At 35.1% G+C, this 16,015-nt stretch overlaps 1 protein-coding gene across 2 annotated transcripts in view; it reads right to left on the bottom strand.

The window, feature by feature from the left end:
* The window catches only part of LOC149785763 (vacuolar protein sorting-associated protein 26B-like), a 43,954-nt gene that overhangs the window by 24,786 nt on the left and 3,153 nt on the right, over positions 1-16,015 (bottom strand). For both annotated transcript variants that reach the window (XM_089979662.1, XM_089979663.1), the window contains exons 2-5: positions 6,889-7,032; positions 5,020-5,095; positions 2,736-2,892; positions 417-581 (exon numbers count right to left, since the gene is read on the bottom strand). In XM_089979662.1, the coding sequence (XP_089835788.1) occupies positions 417-581; positions 2,736-2,892; positions 5,020-5,095; positions 6,889-7,032 (542 nt within the window). The remainder of the gene's footprint in view (positions 1-416; positions 582-2,735; positions 2,893-5,019; positions 5,096-6,888; positions 7,033-16,015) is intronic.

Below are 16,015 nucleotides of genomic sequence, written 5' to 3'. Positions count from 1 at the left end.
GTAAGCATCTATGGAAATTCCTGAGGAATCATATACTGAAAACATATTTTCTTTTTTATGACAATATAATTACACAAATTAATATTATTTTTTTAATACAAAAAAGATGTATTTGTCACAAATTAATTTTGAATATTACAAACATAATTCTAGTTATGAACTTTTAATCATATATTTGACATGTATGCCAACATGGTAGCCAAACTGAATGTTGTGAAAAAGATGTAAGGTCATATCTAACTTTTGGAATAAATCTAGAGTTAAAAGAAGACGTTTTTGCTTAGCTTGTAAGTTTGAGTTACAGGGTCACATAAACCAAGCTCTTTCTCAGAAAAGCATGAGGAAAATTAACGTAAGTGTGCATTATTTTTAGTCTGCAACATATCAGCTTTAATTCGACGTCAGTTAAAGCTTACTTGGATTTATTGTATTCAAATTCTATGTGAAGACAGTCTTCAATGCCCACTTCCATCTTGATACTGCTATTCATGTCTGGATACTGTGACAATGTGTGTACAATGATATCCTGTTCCTTCACAACGTCTGACAACCTCTTCACTACTGTCACCCTCAGGAAATACCTGTTAAAAAAAGCAATAGCTTCTCATTAAGCATTATTAAAGACTGACGCTCTACTGGTCGAAACCAGCTAATCTGTTGTTGATGATGAACAACAGTAAGATTTTAAAATTACTGCTATAATGGTGGACAAATTGGATGTTACAGTGGCACCATTGTTATTTAGGACCAACAAGACATCATAGGAAGTCTTCTGATGGAAAAACCATGTTGATACAAACTGAATGAGCTGTGATAACAAGATTTTCAAGACAGCTACCATGGTGTCCATACTGAACATCAGACTGGCACCACTTCTACTAAAGACAAACCAGACCTTCAAGCCAACTAGGAGAAGTAGCACTAACAAGATTGTCAAGATGGCCACATTACATGTCAGCTTGGAAACGATTTTACTTGTGACTAGCTATCATAAGACGTTTTTCAATGGAAACCCCATGCCGATATGACGATTCATTTGCAAAATGTAGCAATTACAAGATTTTCAAGATTTCCATTGTAGTGGCAATATTTGGATGTCTGAGCATCATCATTTTAATTTAGGAGTATCTAGACATTATAAGAAGTCATTAAGTGAAAAACCGTATGTTGATAAAACCATCCATTCAGAAGATTCTCATAATGCCCCCTTCAGTGGCCATACTGGATACGCAAGTAGCATCTTTTTCCTTTAGGACCAAACAGATATCATAAGTCTTCTGGTGAAAGCTCCAATGCATTATTACTTTTCATTCTGGATCAGTGGCAATAACAAGACATTTAAGATGGCTGCTATGGTCTTTCAGTAAAAATATGTTGATATAACCATCCATTCTGCAGGAGTATTGACAGGATTTTCAATATGAACACTGTAGTGACCATATTGGATGTCCAAGTGACACCATTTTCATCTTGGACTAACCAGACCATAGGATGAATATGTGCATAAGGATTCATGTCAATCCTCCAAGTATATAAGGAGTAGTAGTAGTAATAACAAACTTGCATTAATCGATGGACAGATGATGGACAACTGATCATCCGAATAGCAATATTATTTGATCGTGGATCAGCTTTTGTTTGTACTTGAAAATACCCTATGTCACGATGCCTTCTGTCAATGTCAAATTCTGTTGAGCAGTTTTTGAGAAGATCATTAAAGATTTTCCTCCTGTCAGTGACCATATCTGACTGCACATCAGCATCATTTGTATGGATCTGAAAGCCCTTTATGCCAGGATGTTTTGTCAAATTTGATCAAACTCTGTCAAGTTTTTTTTAAATATAAATAAGTCATTTAAAGGTTTTTCTATTTTTAGCAATGGCAGCCATATCTGATGACAGATCAGTATTACTTGTAAAATCATGGAAAGGCTTCACACTGGGATGCTGCCTGCCAAGTTTGGTTGAAATTGGTTTTGAGAAGTTGAAAGTACCAATTGTTGATACGATGTACGAAGAGTGATATCATAAACCTCAATTGGCCTCATGGCCAGGTGAAAAAAATATAAAAATGAATGACCTATCAAAGGTTGATGATGGGGACTGCCCAAACACAAGCAGCAGAGAAATGGAGCTCAATACCATTATATAATTATTGGTGCATAAAAAGTAGTGTGGTTTGTCACTGCCAGTGAGCAGTACCCTAAATGTGAATGTACCCATCAAGTTTCATGACTATATATGACTAACAACTCTCAACAAAATGAAGCTGAATGCAAGAACATAATCATGGAGTAAGAAAATGTCAGTGTAACCTTCTTTTGCCTGTGGTGAGTAATGCCCATTTAAATTAAATTACATCTCTTTCGAGCACAAATTATTCACAAAGTATGGACCAGCTACAATGGCACCTTAAAGTGTGTGTGTGTAAAACTCACTTATAAGTTGAGCCTAACTTCAAACAACAAAGACAAAGATCCTGATCTCCCATTGCATGATGCACCTGCAAATCTTGGTCTATGTTGCTTGTTTTTCTGATTACTCCTAACAAACTAAACAAAGCCTGATCTGTCGCTGCACAATGTGATGGCAGATGTAGGTCTGTGCAGTTTATAGTTGGACTCCTCAAGTGAGTATGTATATGTGTATACGCATACACCTTATGTGCCAATTTCAGTATGAAACTAGAAACAACTCACTGAATTATAAATCGGACATTTCTGTTGCATACTTACCGTAACCTAACATTTGCCCCTGTGTAGGATTCATATGGTTTTTCTACTTGCTGAAATTCAAAACTGTAGTTTGTATTTTGAGCTAGCTCCCCTGGCCTGGCCAGTTCTTTCACTAATGATGTAAATTCATGATGATTGCCTCTGTCATAATACAGTTCTGGAAATGAAGAACATACAACAAAATAGGATTAATTCAATTTCTGACTTCTTTCAAACTGCTAATGCCTGACCTCTTAATTAACAGTAACAGAAAGGCATTTGTTTCAAACTGTTTAGGAAGTTATGTTAGTAGTAAGTATACATGAATTTCATGCTCTGAAAGGGTATTGATATTGACAACTTTCTGAAATAAACAGAATTTCCTGATTCAATTTATAATAAAAACCATAAATACCAGAAAGACAGAAAGTATCAGCTGCACTTAACAAAACACAAGCATAAAATACAGACACTGTATGCAGCATCTTCAGCACAGCTGGCAACCTTCCAGGCTTGCAGTTAGTGAAAACAGGGATAGAAATTAGTGAATTTGGACATGAATTAGTGAAAAATACCATGACAATAACTCCATCTACTCTGACCGTCAATACTACACTATATCAAGATCACAAAATAAAAATAAAACACTACATATATGCAGAAATATATCTGAAATTCTATTTATTATGGTATTCATAAACTTCACTTGTTCTTGTGGTTATTTACCAAGACATCATACTGTGGTAGACTTGAACTTCCTCAATTGCTTGATCGTAAATTTGTTTTCAAAACAGTTCAGGCTTCTTGCCTGCTGGTTGATCTTGGGGACCAAGTTTTCTGTGGCGTTCTCCGACATTGCTTTAACTAGTGCAACACTTTTGGTTCTTTCCACAGGAAATATGGAAGTGATTTTTGAGCCCAGGAACATTTGTCGGTACAAATGTTTAACATGGTCTCCAACTGATAAAGGTAGATTGTGTTCAACAACAAAAAATCACAAATAATGCTTCAGCATTGGTAGCCTGCAGGTCTTCCATTGATGGCTTAAAATATTCCAGAGCTGAAATCTGCAAATTCTTAATTTTCCCAACCTCTACATATTTTTTGCGACTGATGTGCTTCCTCACATTGTCTCTGCTACCATGCCCAATACTAAAATTTGTGGCACACTGTGCAAAAAGCATGATGTATATCAATGTTTGATGGCAGAATGCACTGCCAATTTTTGGTATATTCCAAATTAAACTTCACTTTTTTAGCAATACATTTCTTTTTCCTTGGTGGTGAAGCCATTTTCAAGATCTTAGATGTGATGCTGAATGGTAATTCAAATCAGTGCTGGTTACGCATGTGCGGAGCAAAATTCCTGTCAGGCCCCAGTTTCTCTCAAAAGTGTTTGTAAAACTACTCTTACACATATAGATCAAAATAGGCTAAAATGCTTGCTACCGGGCCAACTGTACCAATCGGCTGTAGTTCTACTAATATCGCGATGAGCAGTACCGGACCGTTTCAGCAACTGCCAATATTAAAACTAGTGCGTAATGGAAAATCGGTTATTTTATTAAAGATTTAAAACAATTGAGAATTGGAGAATTCGTGAATTTTTTGCTTGCAGTGTGAATCTGAATCGCTAAAAAAGTCATGAAATTCATGCCAAAATTGTGAGGGTTGGCAGCTATGCTTCAGCCATAATACATGAGAGTTGATACGATTCAAGCCCAACTAACCTGGACAATTAGAATCATTGTTAGGCAAGTGAAATTTCAGATCAACAGTCCCAAATTAACAATGAAGAAAATACATTAAGTTTTGATACCTTTTTCCCACATCATCCTGGTCAGCAAGTATGTCAGAATTGGATTTCTACTGCCTGTTAGAGTACAAAATGCATCCAACTGCTGTGTAAATGTTGTAGCTGAATTGGTGATGGAATAGGTCAAAATCTCTTGATGCAGCAGTCATGGGTTTGAGCCCCCACAAAAAGGCAAAGACATCAAAGAAGCATTGAAGTACATATTAAAATGGCTGCAGGTAAAAGATGTCATGCAAAATGCTAAGGTGTTCTGCTGAAATCACTTCTACTAAATATTAGGAACTGAGGTGGAGAACAACATTACATGAATAAAGCTCGGGTGACCTGTGAAAATGGGCAAAAAAAAGATTTCAATCTGAACCACATTTCACCCTGATTTCAACTGTATAAAATTACAATTATATAATTCTTCTTGTGAGTATGTATCATAGTAGAATAATGAGAAGTCTGCACATTTTCTCTCCATTGTATTAGCTGTCAAGAACTTACCGATCTGCCCAATGAATTCTATCTTTATCCCTTGATGTTCAAGTTTACTTCCCGGCTTCTTGAGAGTAACATTTACCTGTGAAGCAAAGATGATTTGATGTTACAAATAAAGTTTTGTGAGCAATAGCTTTATGCTAGCCAAAATAAAATTAGAATTATCTGTGTCTTGAGAAAAGTGGCTTAAAATGATCCTAAATATGATAGGTTGGAGCCACAGACTTTTGTCCATATTACTGGTGTCCAGTTTAAAGAGGTTGATTTTGTTCTAGTACATGTATGGCTATAATGGAACCAAAATAATGCATCTTTCTATTATGTAGTGAAGGCCGAGGACAGAACTGAGAAAAGTTTCAAAGTATAAGAAGTTATCAATTTGCATTCATTTCAACCAATGATAATTGCACATACGCATACTGGGAAACAGAAGGCACAATTCAAATAAGAGGGCGAAAACAGACATGCACGTATCCAAAATGTTGTGCGAGTTTTGCAGTGGAAACAGAAGTGTGGATAATGGATTGATGGACATAAAACTGGAGGAAAAAATTGAAACTGACAAATTGTTAATAGCAAAATGACCATCTGGACCACTATTCCCATTGGGCAATAAAGATTTGAAGAGAAACATTGAACATTTTAGGTGTATGTTTCTGGATTATGCAACAGTGGTGCATTCAAGATATGGCATTCTATGGAATTCTAGTACAAGTTCACAATCATAGATACACTAGTCCAACAGTGGGAGACATCACCCCAAATAGTTATGATGGGTAGGTGAGGAGAGAGGAGCCCATAGTTTACTGTTATCCTACACAATGGCTCATAGTTCTGATCCCCAAATTTCTAAAAAGCTACATATTATCTTGTATACTTTGCAGCCCATGCTGACTGCTGTACAGCTTGGAGTTGAATTATTCTAGAGCATGCTATACTTATTCTAATGCCTTTTGCCTGACAGAAGGAAATCCCAGTATAATCAAGTGGCTGCCAATTCAGCATACAGAATCTCATCATATGTTTATCTAAGTATATCTCTTACATCCAAATGTTGATCGATTTGTTCAATTTAAAAACCCCATCCTCCCAAACTCCTTATATACAATAGTGTCAGATACACTGATCTAAAAACAAAAATCTTAACATAATCTCTGGAGCATGAAATGTAAGTGACTGAGACCTACTTGTACTGGTGGTGAGTAGTAACCTCCATAATGAACAGACCTATCAAGTTTCATGACTGTACATACAAGTGTCAGAAAAACGGAGCTAAATGCAACAACTTAATGCAATCACTGGAGTTTGAAATGCTGTGATGTATTTTTATACATGGGGTTAGTAGTACCCTCTAAAATGAATACATCATGTAACATGACTGTATATACAAAAAAAAAAAAAAACCAAAAAAAACCCAGAAAAACTCAGCCAAACAATGGTTGTTTGTGATATATACTTATGTCTGCTTTACTGTCTGTAGAATACAACTCTAGCATGTACATTCAAGAAAACAACTAGTGATTTAAATAGTGTTTGTATCTGATTTTGCAACACAGTTGTTTCTGGCAGCACTGAAAATCATATGTGGCCTAACAATAGTGACCACTGGTCACATTTAGTGAGTGGCCACTCACACCAAGAGTGGTCACTTACACCAATGCATTTGTATAGTTAAATCAACTGATGCATGATAAATCTGGTTGTAAATGGCTGTAATTACTCATATTAAATTTCACTGTACCTTTAACATTAAAAACAAAAAACTCGTAATGTTGTTGACACCAAAGAATCCACCATTGCCCTGTTTACATGAAAAATTACACCAATGTATGGCTATCAGGTATGCAACTGAAACAAAATAAAAAGTTTCATCACCTTCCCCGACACAGTCTCTCCATCATAGTACAAGTAATGCCGTTCTTTCTTGCCATCTTCTGTCTTTATTTCTGCAGTCTTTCTAGTTTCCTGACCATCTAGGACAATGTCCACGTCAGCACTCTGGCCGAATCCAAAAAAGCTCTGTGTAAAATAAAATAACGTATATCTATAAAATTATAACTGGCACAATACACGCTTCATACTGTTTACAAAAATGTATATTATCTGTTTCAGATAATTTCTTAGAGATGGAAGCGAAGAAGAATGGAAATTACTGTCACTTTTTGGGGATAATGTTTGATTTTCCATGAATACACATGCCCAACAAAACATGAAGCTATTTTTTTTTCTCATTACAGGGATTTTTTAAATACCATTTTCAAAAAAAGCATGGGTTCCATGGAATTGGGAATTTGTATGCATAAAAAGGACACATGGGGAAAATTCTGAATTTTGTATATACTTTTAATTCATTTTTAAAAAAATCACAAAGAAAAGATTCTTGAACATGTAAATAATTAAACAGAAGCTAAAGTTTTGATGTGCTAATAAATTTTAGATAATGTTACTTTGACTATTTACATGTACAGATCCCTTGCTACACTCATTATAGTATTTCTCTCCCAAATTCAGTATGATAAAGGTAATGGGGCTTTTGTTTAAAGTTGTGATTGGGAAGTTTTAATACACAGATTGGGAAAAATAGACAGTTTTTGGCAATGAGAATGGGCCAACTTTCTGCCCACATAGGTCTTGAAAAAACCCTGCATTATGCCATCAATACATATTATTTCAGCACACTTCAATGTTACATAAACAATTGCAGATGCCAATAATACCTGAACCAACGTTCTGAACACAAAATTACAAAAATGAACTCAGAAGGATTTTTTTAGTGTAAAGTTATGACAGAGAAAGGAAAAATTTGATATGGAAACCATCACATAAATGTTTATCTCTACTTTTATTGCCGACTCTTAAATTTTGATTTAATGTGATATTTTTGGAGATAAAAAAAAAACATTACCCAGAGAAATAATTAGCAACTTGCTCACATAAATATACCCTCACCTACCATGCATTACACCCCCCAGAAAATGACGAAAATGGCTGATGCGGTACTGGGCAAAATTGGGAGGGGGGTGGGTGGGATTCAAATTCAAATCTTCCTTTCAATGATGTGTGTTGAAACCATCTCTGATGTAATTCAGCAATAACAAGATTTTCAAATTAGCTGCTGTGGTGGGAATACTGGATGCCAGATTGGCATAATTATTATTTAGGACCAATCAGACATCATTAGGTATGATTATGACTTCCTGGCTCTTTCATCATGGATATAATTATTGATTCATCTGCTACAGCAAAATTATTATCTTCGTCACTAGGTTTTGCCACTAGCTGTCTTACACACACCCACCCACCAAATGTTCTCTGCTTTTTGAATGTACCTAAATACGGTCAATTTTTGCATTTTTTGTACCATGGTGTAGGATGCTGGTCCAATTGGCTAAGTCAAGGGAATTTCAAAATCTTTTTTCTGCATTCATTTCCTTATTTCTGATGCAGTGCACGCAATATACTTTAATTATTATATGAAAGTCAGTGACATTGCTCTCCCTGTATTAAAAAGGATTATAACAAAAGATAAACATCAATAAATTTTACAACAAAATCACATTTATTTATATGAAACAAAATCGCACAAGTTCCGATAGTTACCCCATGCATTCTCATTAACATAATGTAGGATTTCTTCTGACATCTAATCACAGGATTTACAGAGGGGTAATTAAAACTTGAGAAAGCACAGTTCTGTGCTTGTTGCATGAACATAAGAAAACAAAAACTATTCCTAAAAGCTCACTGACCATATACTGTTCTGGCAATATAAAGACGATGACAAAGTTAAATTCACTCTCATACTGAATTTCTATATGTTGTTAATATGAGAATTATTAAGATTCTGCAACTGTACTATTGTGTACTAATTGTAATTATGTTTCTTTCACCAATGGTCACAAAAAGTCATCCTAATTTCATGTGCAGGACTGCTTTCTTTGCCATTATGTTTACAATAAACAGGGTCAGAAGTGAAATTAAATTTAAAAATTTGAGATCTATTTTAGGTTTTTTTTCAATGTTTTAAATTTTTTTGAGGTTCAAGACACAAAGCAGTTACAAGATTATCTCCATGGTTAGCATAACATTCATTAAAAATTTGACAAAGTATGCTTTCCAGTTTGTTTCTAAATAAAATAAAAAAGTGAAAACTAATCAATAATTAAAAAAACAAATACCTGCAAGAGCTAAAAACTTTCAGCTAAAATGTCCTCCTGCACCCTGCTCAGTATATAATCCATTCAATAAATTTAAACGTTTAGCCAATGCATTATTTAGGCTTGCAGTTCAATACACAGTTAACACTCAACACACTGTACACTACATACAATATCCTGTCCTAAACCCTATACATTTCCTTTATATGGATTTTTAAGCTCCTGAAGCTTCTCATCCCATTGCTTTTCAAGAGCCTGGGTTTGCTCGACTTTATCCCTTGCACGCTTTCTATTTGCATTAAGCATAAAATCTGCCACTGTCCCTTTCCAACCATCAGGCATACTTTGGTTTTGAAGGCCAATGTAGTTGGAAATGTCTTTTACTATTGATACCAACTATGCTAAAGTTAATTTAAATCATGCATTTTTAAGGAGTAATATTACCATTTCTGGATTAACCAGGGTCTAATTTTTTTAAATACATATTTATGTTTCTTCCACCCTACAAAACCCAAAACATTACACTAAGAGGTGATTAAAAGTTGACATAGCAATAGCGGTCAAAATTTCTGACATTTGGAGATCAGCAGTTTTCTTGTCACAACATATAAAAATAGCATGTAGTTAAAATTTCCAACATTTGGAGATCAGCAGTTTTCTTGTCACAACATATAAAAATAGCATGTAGTTAAAATTTCCAACATTTGGAAATCAGCAGTTTTCTTGTCAATAATGGTGAATTTGCGAACATGTATAAAAAATTTTTTAAAGTACTATAAACGAAACAAATGTGATATTCCATATTTCTTCAAGTAAATTAAAGACTATGACAATATATATGTATTCCCCATGTTTTTCCGTATCTAGGGTATTTTGGAGGTAAATCATCCCAAACTGAATTACTCCAACATTAAAACATAATCCAGGCAAATAAAAGAATTCTAAACAGTGTGCAAAAATGCATTTTTTGTGGGGTCAGGGTAGAGCCATTCATCATTATTAAAATTTTTTAGGTTTTGTTGTTCTTTCAGGGTCTGAGGTCTCTTTTTTGAAAGATCTGTAGGGTCAAAATTATTTTTAGGTTTTTGAGGTCCAAAGCAGACCCTGAATAAACAACATACTTGGGGTAAGTGAACAGTAAACAGTGTTTTTTTTTCATTATTGCATGAGCATTTTGCAGAATCACAATGTAGAACTGTTTGAATCTAAACAAAAAAAAATCAGTGATAGAAGGAAAAATTCGTAATGTAAACAAAACAACTGGTATCAATTTTTTGTCTAGTGCATCATTTGCTGCAAATAGACTTGCAGAAATCAATACATTTCATCTTATTCACGTCTCTAATTAGTTGGCAGTATCTTGGACGTGCAATGACAAACCCTGCATCATGATTTGTTTCAGTGGCATTGCTTATATAAGTGACAAATACAATCAAAGCCCTTTTAACATCTGTAGAGGAAGTGTCAGCATCATTACTCAATATACATCTTTAATGATCTGTTTGTCATACATGGAATCAAATGTGAACAATGATAAGGCCACAGCTGCCCATGTAATACCAAGTCCATGATCATCGAGAATTGAAAGTTTGGCAAGCAGTTAGACCGTGTCTATAAATCACACAATATCCAGTTCAGCTTGATTAATCTTTGTGGCATGTTTTCTTCATCAGAAACTATTTTATTATTATTTTCTCTCTTCCCAAAATGATATACAAGCAGTTTCTTTAGTTTTTGAGGATTCCACATGGCTATGTATAATCAGCCTTGAGAGGGCCATTGTTGCTTCAGGGCTAAATAGCGTAGTTCCCATTTAAGGGTAAATTCAGTGTTTTCTGTCATCTTTTTTAAAAGCAGAAGCAGTTGTCATCTGAAATTTAACTGTCCATAGAGAGATCTCAGAAACACTTAAATACGCGTATTTGGATGCCAATTTTTGATCTGGGATGCAGAAAATCACTGAGGCAGGAGTCTTCTGTATGCATATAATAGGTGTGCAGCACAATTCAAAGACTTGCCAGTCCTGCTTCAGTAACCTGTTTTGTGGGAAAATGTGTTGATCAATTAGCTGTGCTGATATTTACAATGACAGAATTCAGTGACTGAAAGACCCTTTGATGTACATACATGTTGCCATTTTATAAGGGTACATAAAAAAGAACATGATGCAATAACTGGGCGGCAAGTTAAAAGGCTTTGACTGGCTGCTGGGTGAGAAAATGTACTTATATTTACAATGATTGAATTCAGAGTCAGAAAGACATAGAGATGTACATGTGGTCATTTATAAAAGTACATCAAATAAACAACTTTAGCTTTTGTTATTGTGTTCATTTCCAAATGTATCAGAATAAGTAGTGCACATGACCTCAGAATCAAAACATGTTGAGACTTAGACAAAATGCCATTCGTAAATTTGGACAAGTATTTTGGGGTTAAACGGCAAACTTACGAAGATTGTAACGAGATTCAGAAGAGTGCTAAAGCTGCTAGAATTGATAGTTCGGATAGGACAGTAGCTGAGTGTAAGAATGTGTATGATGCTTAGCTTAGTGTTTGGAATAAGACCTTACTTGGATTGACAAAATTCAGTATCACTCTGATGGATGAACAAGAGCTATTTAAGAGCTACAATGACTGACCATAATTTTTTTAAAATGCCCTTGCCTTAGCCCGGTTAGTTCTAGTGTTATAGCGAAATGTATTCATCACGACATCAGTAGCTAGGCCTAGTTTTGATATCAATTACGTTGACAAACAAGCTCTTGCCCATTCAGAAGCATATGTTTTGATAGCTGATTGACCATTAACCCTTTTCTGAGTAAGGTAGTAACTATCAATTTCCTGCATGATATCCTTTGATGATAAAACATACAAACGTGTTTAACATCAGAATCGGTGATCTGGATATATATTAACTGTCTCTTGTACACTATTTCATCATAAAATTAGTTTGAAACTGTAAGTGAACCAGTAGGCCTAACATGAAATCTGGGATGTACCAGTTTTTTAGATTGTTTGTTTGTGTAAACCATCGGGCAAATATTTTCAAAAAAATATACAAATCATTGAAAGCAAAACCAAGGTATTATTTCAGTAAAGATTTAACTTTAAAATGCAAATTATGTAGGTCAGAAACTGATGGGACAATGCTATGTTGTGGAATTCGCGAGATACGCTTTAAGGTCTAAGCTGTTTTCCAACTTGACACATATTTGCGAAAATACGGGGAAAAAAACAGCAAATCAGATACTATTTATCCACTGCCTAAAATTACTACAAGGTCGTAGATAAATGAATAAACCATAAATTTGCAATCCTGTCAATGGACTGTTGTAATGAAGCTATATTAAAGTGAGTGATTACATTAGGAAAACCTCTTCATCTAAAAAAAGATGTACTCGTGTCTGTGTTGATTCTGTAGGAAAGAAGGGACTGCAACTTTTGATGGTGGGACTCCTATTTTTACCAAAATGGAATCCTGGACTCCTAGTTTTAAAATCCTACTGAGACCTCTACCATACCTCTGAGGATTACTTTTCATGTTTAAACAGTAGGATAAATTTTTATACTGTTTAAGAAGCTCAAAAAAGGCTTGACTCTCATCAGGTCATTGCACAAGTTTGTTCAGATTTCTTGAAATCAAGTACATGAACAATCATACACCTCTTGCAAAAGAAGTCTATCAGCTTTTTCTAAATGTACTGAATATACAATACTTTTTAATTATTTTGTTGTTATCAAAATAGATATCAACCAATCCTTGAAATGATATCTGACTGTAAATCATTCTTGAAGTCGCAGTCTTTCCATGGGAAGTCTTCATTCATTAGGTATTCAAATGTTAATCAGTAAATGTCAATGAACCCCTCCAAAATGGAGTGAGTTACCATAAGCATGCCTCCCAAAGCACAATGGCGATCAAGAGGTATTTATTGCTCTGTAGCGGAGATGCAATGGATGGGCTAAAGTCCCCACCACAATGCAGGATGGCATCAGCTGTAATGTATTTACGATATTTTCCAGGAATCACAAGATTTTCAAATTATCTGATGTGGTACACATACTGGATGCCAGCTTGGCACTATTTCATTTTGGACAAGGTAGACATCAGGGGAAGAGTGACAGCAGGCTTTTAAGGCAGTTGGCATGGCAGAAATATTGAATGTGTCAGACCTGCCAACCCTGATGAGTCCTCTCAGTAAGGCAGTTGATTTTTTTCTGTAAGATTGGCCAGTTTTCAGTAAGGTGTAACAAAATATAAATAACTGCCACTGTAAAGCTGGAAAACAATTAAAAGTGTGATGCATCAACGATCAACGATAAACATTATGTTCAACTGAAAATTTTGTAAAGTACACATAGACTTTATTTACCACTAGTACAGTTGTGTAAACTTTAGTTCCAATCCCTATGCAACTCAATGGCTTGTTGCTATCTCTCAACTTGACATAATTCTTGGAAATTCTTTTCCATTTCACATGACGATGACAATCATTATCTCCCACCACGAGACACTCAAACTGGCATGTGATGTCCAATAAATGTAATTGTGTCCTTTCCAGCTTTTATTCACAAGAATCTGAATACTCATTTTCATTCTTCTGTGTTGATTATTAACACTTTTCTAGAAGCTTATTTTCCTTTTAATCTTAAACATGCATCACTTTCTGGATGCCATTTTTAAAAATTCCATAATGAACAGTTTGATCATGCAGACGCTTTGCCTTAATAAACAGGTGCAGTTTAAAGCATCTGGGGTGCAGTAGTTAGTCAGGTTCCTCGACTAATTTCAATAATTCTAAGATGAAACCCGGATCCAAATAAAACACAGATGAACCAATTATCCAGATTTTTTGGCAACGATCATTTTTCCATAGTTTTTGCTTGTATGCCTTAAGTTCGTATATTTTCATAATTTTCATAAGACTTATGGCAAAATCATAAGAGTTGGCAGGTCTGATGTATGACTAGCAGCATTTTCAATAAGGATTTGGTGAAAAACTCCAGTCTTAATAATCATCCATTCAAGGGTAGGTAGTGACAACAAGATTTTTAAGTCATTGAGAGAGCCATTTTCGTTAAGATCAACCAGGTATCATAAGATTCTATTGGTGAAAACCCCATGTTGATCTAGCTATCCATTTGGTTACGAGTAGAGATAACAAGTCTTTCAAGATGGCTGCCACAGGGGCCATATTGGATGTCAGTTCAATCAGTTCCCAGTGATATAGGCTTTGCTAGATGGCTTCCACGCATCTCTTTCCTTGGGGTGATGCTGCTTTCCTTGCATGTGCCAGCAATTCTAATCCTAGGTCAACATCCACTAAATACACAGGTGTAGTGTTCTGACTGAGATTAATGCAAAATATATGAGTGTTCTTGAGGGTTTAACGCAATGGATCAACAGACAAAGGGTTATACTTACCACTGGGATACAATGGCCAGTAATAATGAATTCATTAATAAGTAATGAGCGATCAGATAATCCGACTGAATAATAATGCTGATGCTCTGACATGAATTGTTTCTTCATATAGTTGTTTCTGCCATAAGTCACGTCAGAAAAAAAGGCAGAGAACAACTTTTTGGTCTATATCCCAACCTGACCTGTCTTTTCAGTCAAATGTATGACCATGGCTTTTCCATACATTTATGCTGAATTATTATCGCGAATCATAAAGTGTCTCAGAAACACCTTATACAATGAGCATGGTTTCCTGACCAACTATACAAAGTCTAAAACCTGGATCCGGGCCAAACACTAGACTAAGAAGTAGTTCACCGCCTTTGTTATTTATTTTCTTACATTACTGGTGCTGTAGAATAATGATGCTTGGCACTGTTTGTTCTGGAGTTTTCAGCCTCCTTCTGTATTGGACTATTGGCCACTCACTAATAAATTTATTTTGACTAACCTTAGTATGCAGATGGTTAAGTAAAATCCCTCTTCTTTTGACCCATGTGATTAAATTCTTCAGCAGGGTTCAAGGACCCAAGCTTCTGGGTCAAATATATATGAAATTCTCAAAGGACCTGCCATTTTTCATCTTATGGTGCATTCCATGAGATGCCAAGTTTTCCCCAGGACACTACCCCAATTCATATTTTGGTCAGCCATGGTCAACCTGTAGAATAGCTCAAGGCCAAGACTTAAGTAAACATGCATATTGCCAGTGTGACTAATTCACAGTTATTCTTATCACTGTAACCATCTTGTGAAAAGGATTCCCCTCTGAGGGCTATTCTGCACATACTTATAAGAAACCATGTTCTATTGCATATGAAAGTACCTGCAATTAACTGGCAAATAAACAATGCCCTATTTTGTTGTAATGGTGTTTTGAACTGAACTGGTGATGATGCAAATATATATCATGAATCTAATTCAAAGCTTATTCAAAGACCGATTTGGACAATATTGTAAAATCATCAATAAGCCATAACTGTGATTCTATGGTGCACTACAGTATCTGTAGACTTTTTAAAAAAGAAAATTGTGTTGACTCCTAAAAATGAATTGGCAAAATCTGTTTTCATGAGTAAAACAGTACCCAAATCTTGTCTGAATCAATGTAACAACAGTTCAACTCTTCAGTCTCAAGCTACATGCATTTAGGTCCTTGTACCAAGATTAATTCATCTTTGTATAGTGCCCACATTATATCTCACATTTATTCCGTAGGGTCAACTCTTACAATATTTAACACTATCCCTCATTTATTCATTAGGGTCAACTCCTAAAATATTTAACACGGTTAAGTAATTAACATATTTATTCAGAATTTGGTGTGGTTTATTTTTGCACATATGCTGCTTGGCGTATTTTTTAGTCTTTGCTTATT

The sequence above is a fragment of the Sinohyriopsis cumingii genome, chromosome 13 (assembly GCF_028554795.1).
Source record: "Sinohyriopsis cumingii isolate HCF-2022 chromosome 13, ASM2855479v2, whole genome shotgun sequence".
NCBI lineage: Eukaryota > Metazoa > Mollusca > Bivalvia > Unionida > Unionidae > Sinohyriopsis > Sinohyriopsis cumingii.
This window is presented reverse-complemented; position numbering and strand designations above follow the sequence as displayed.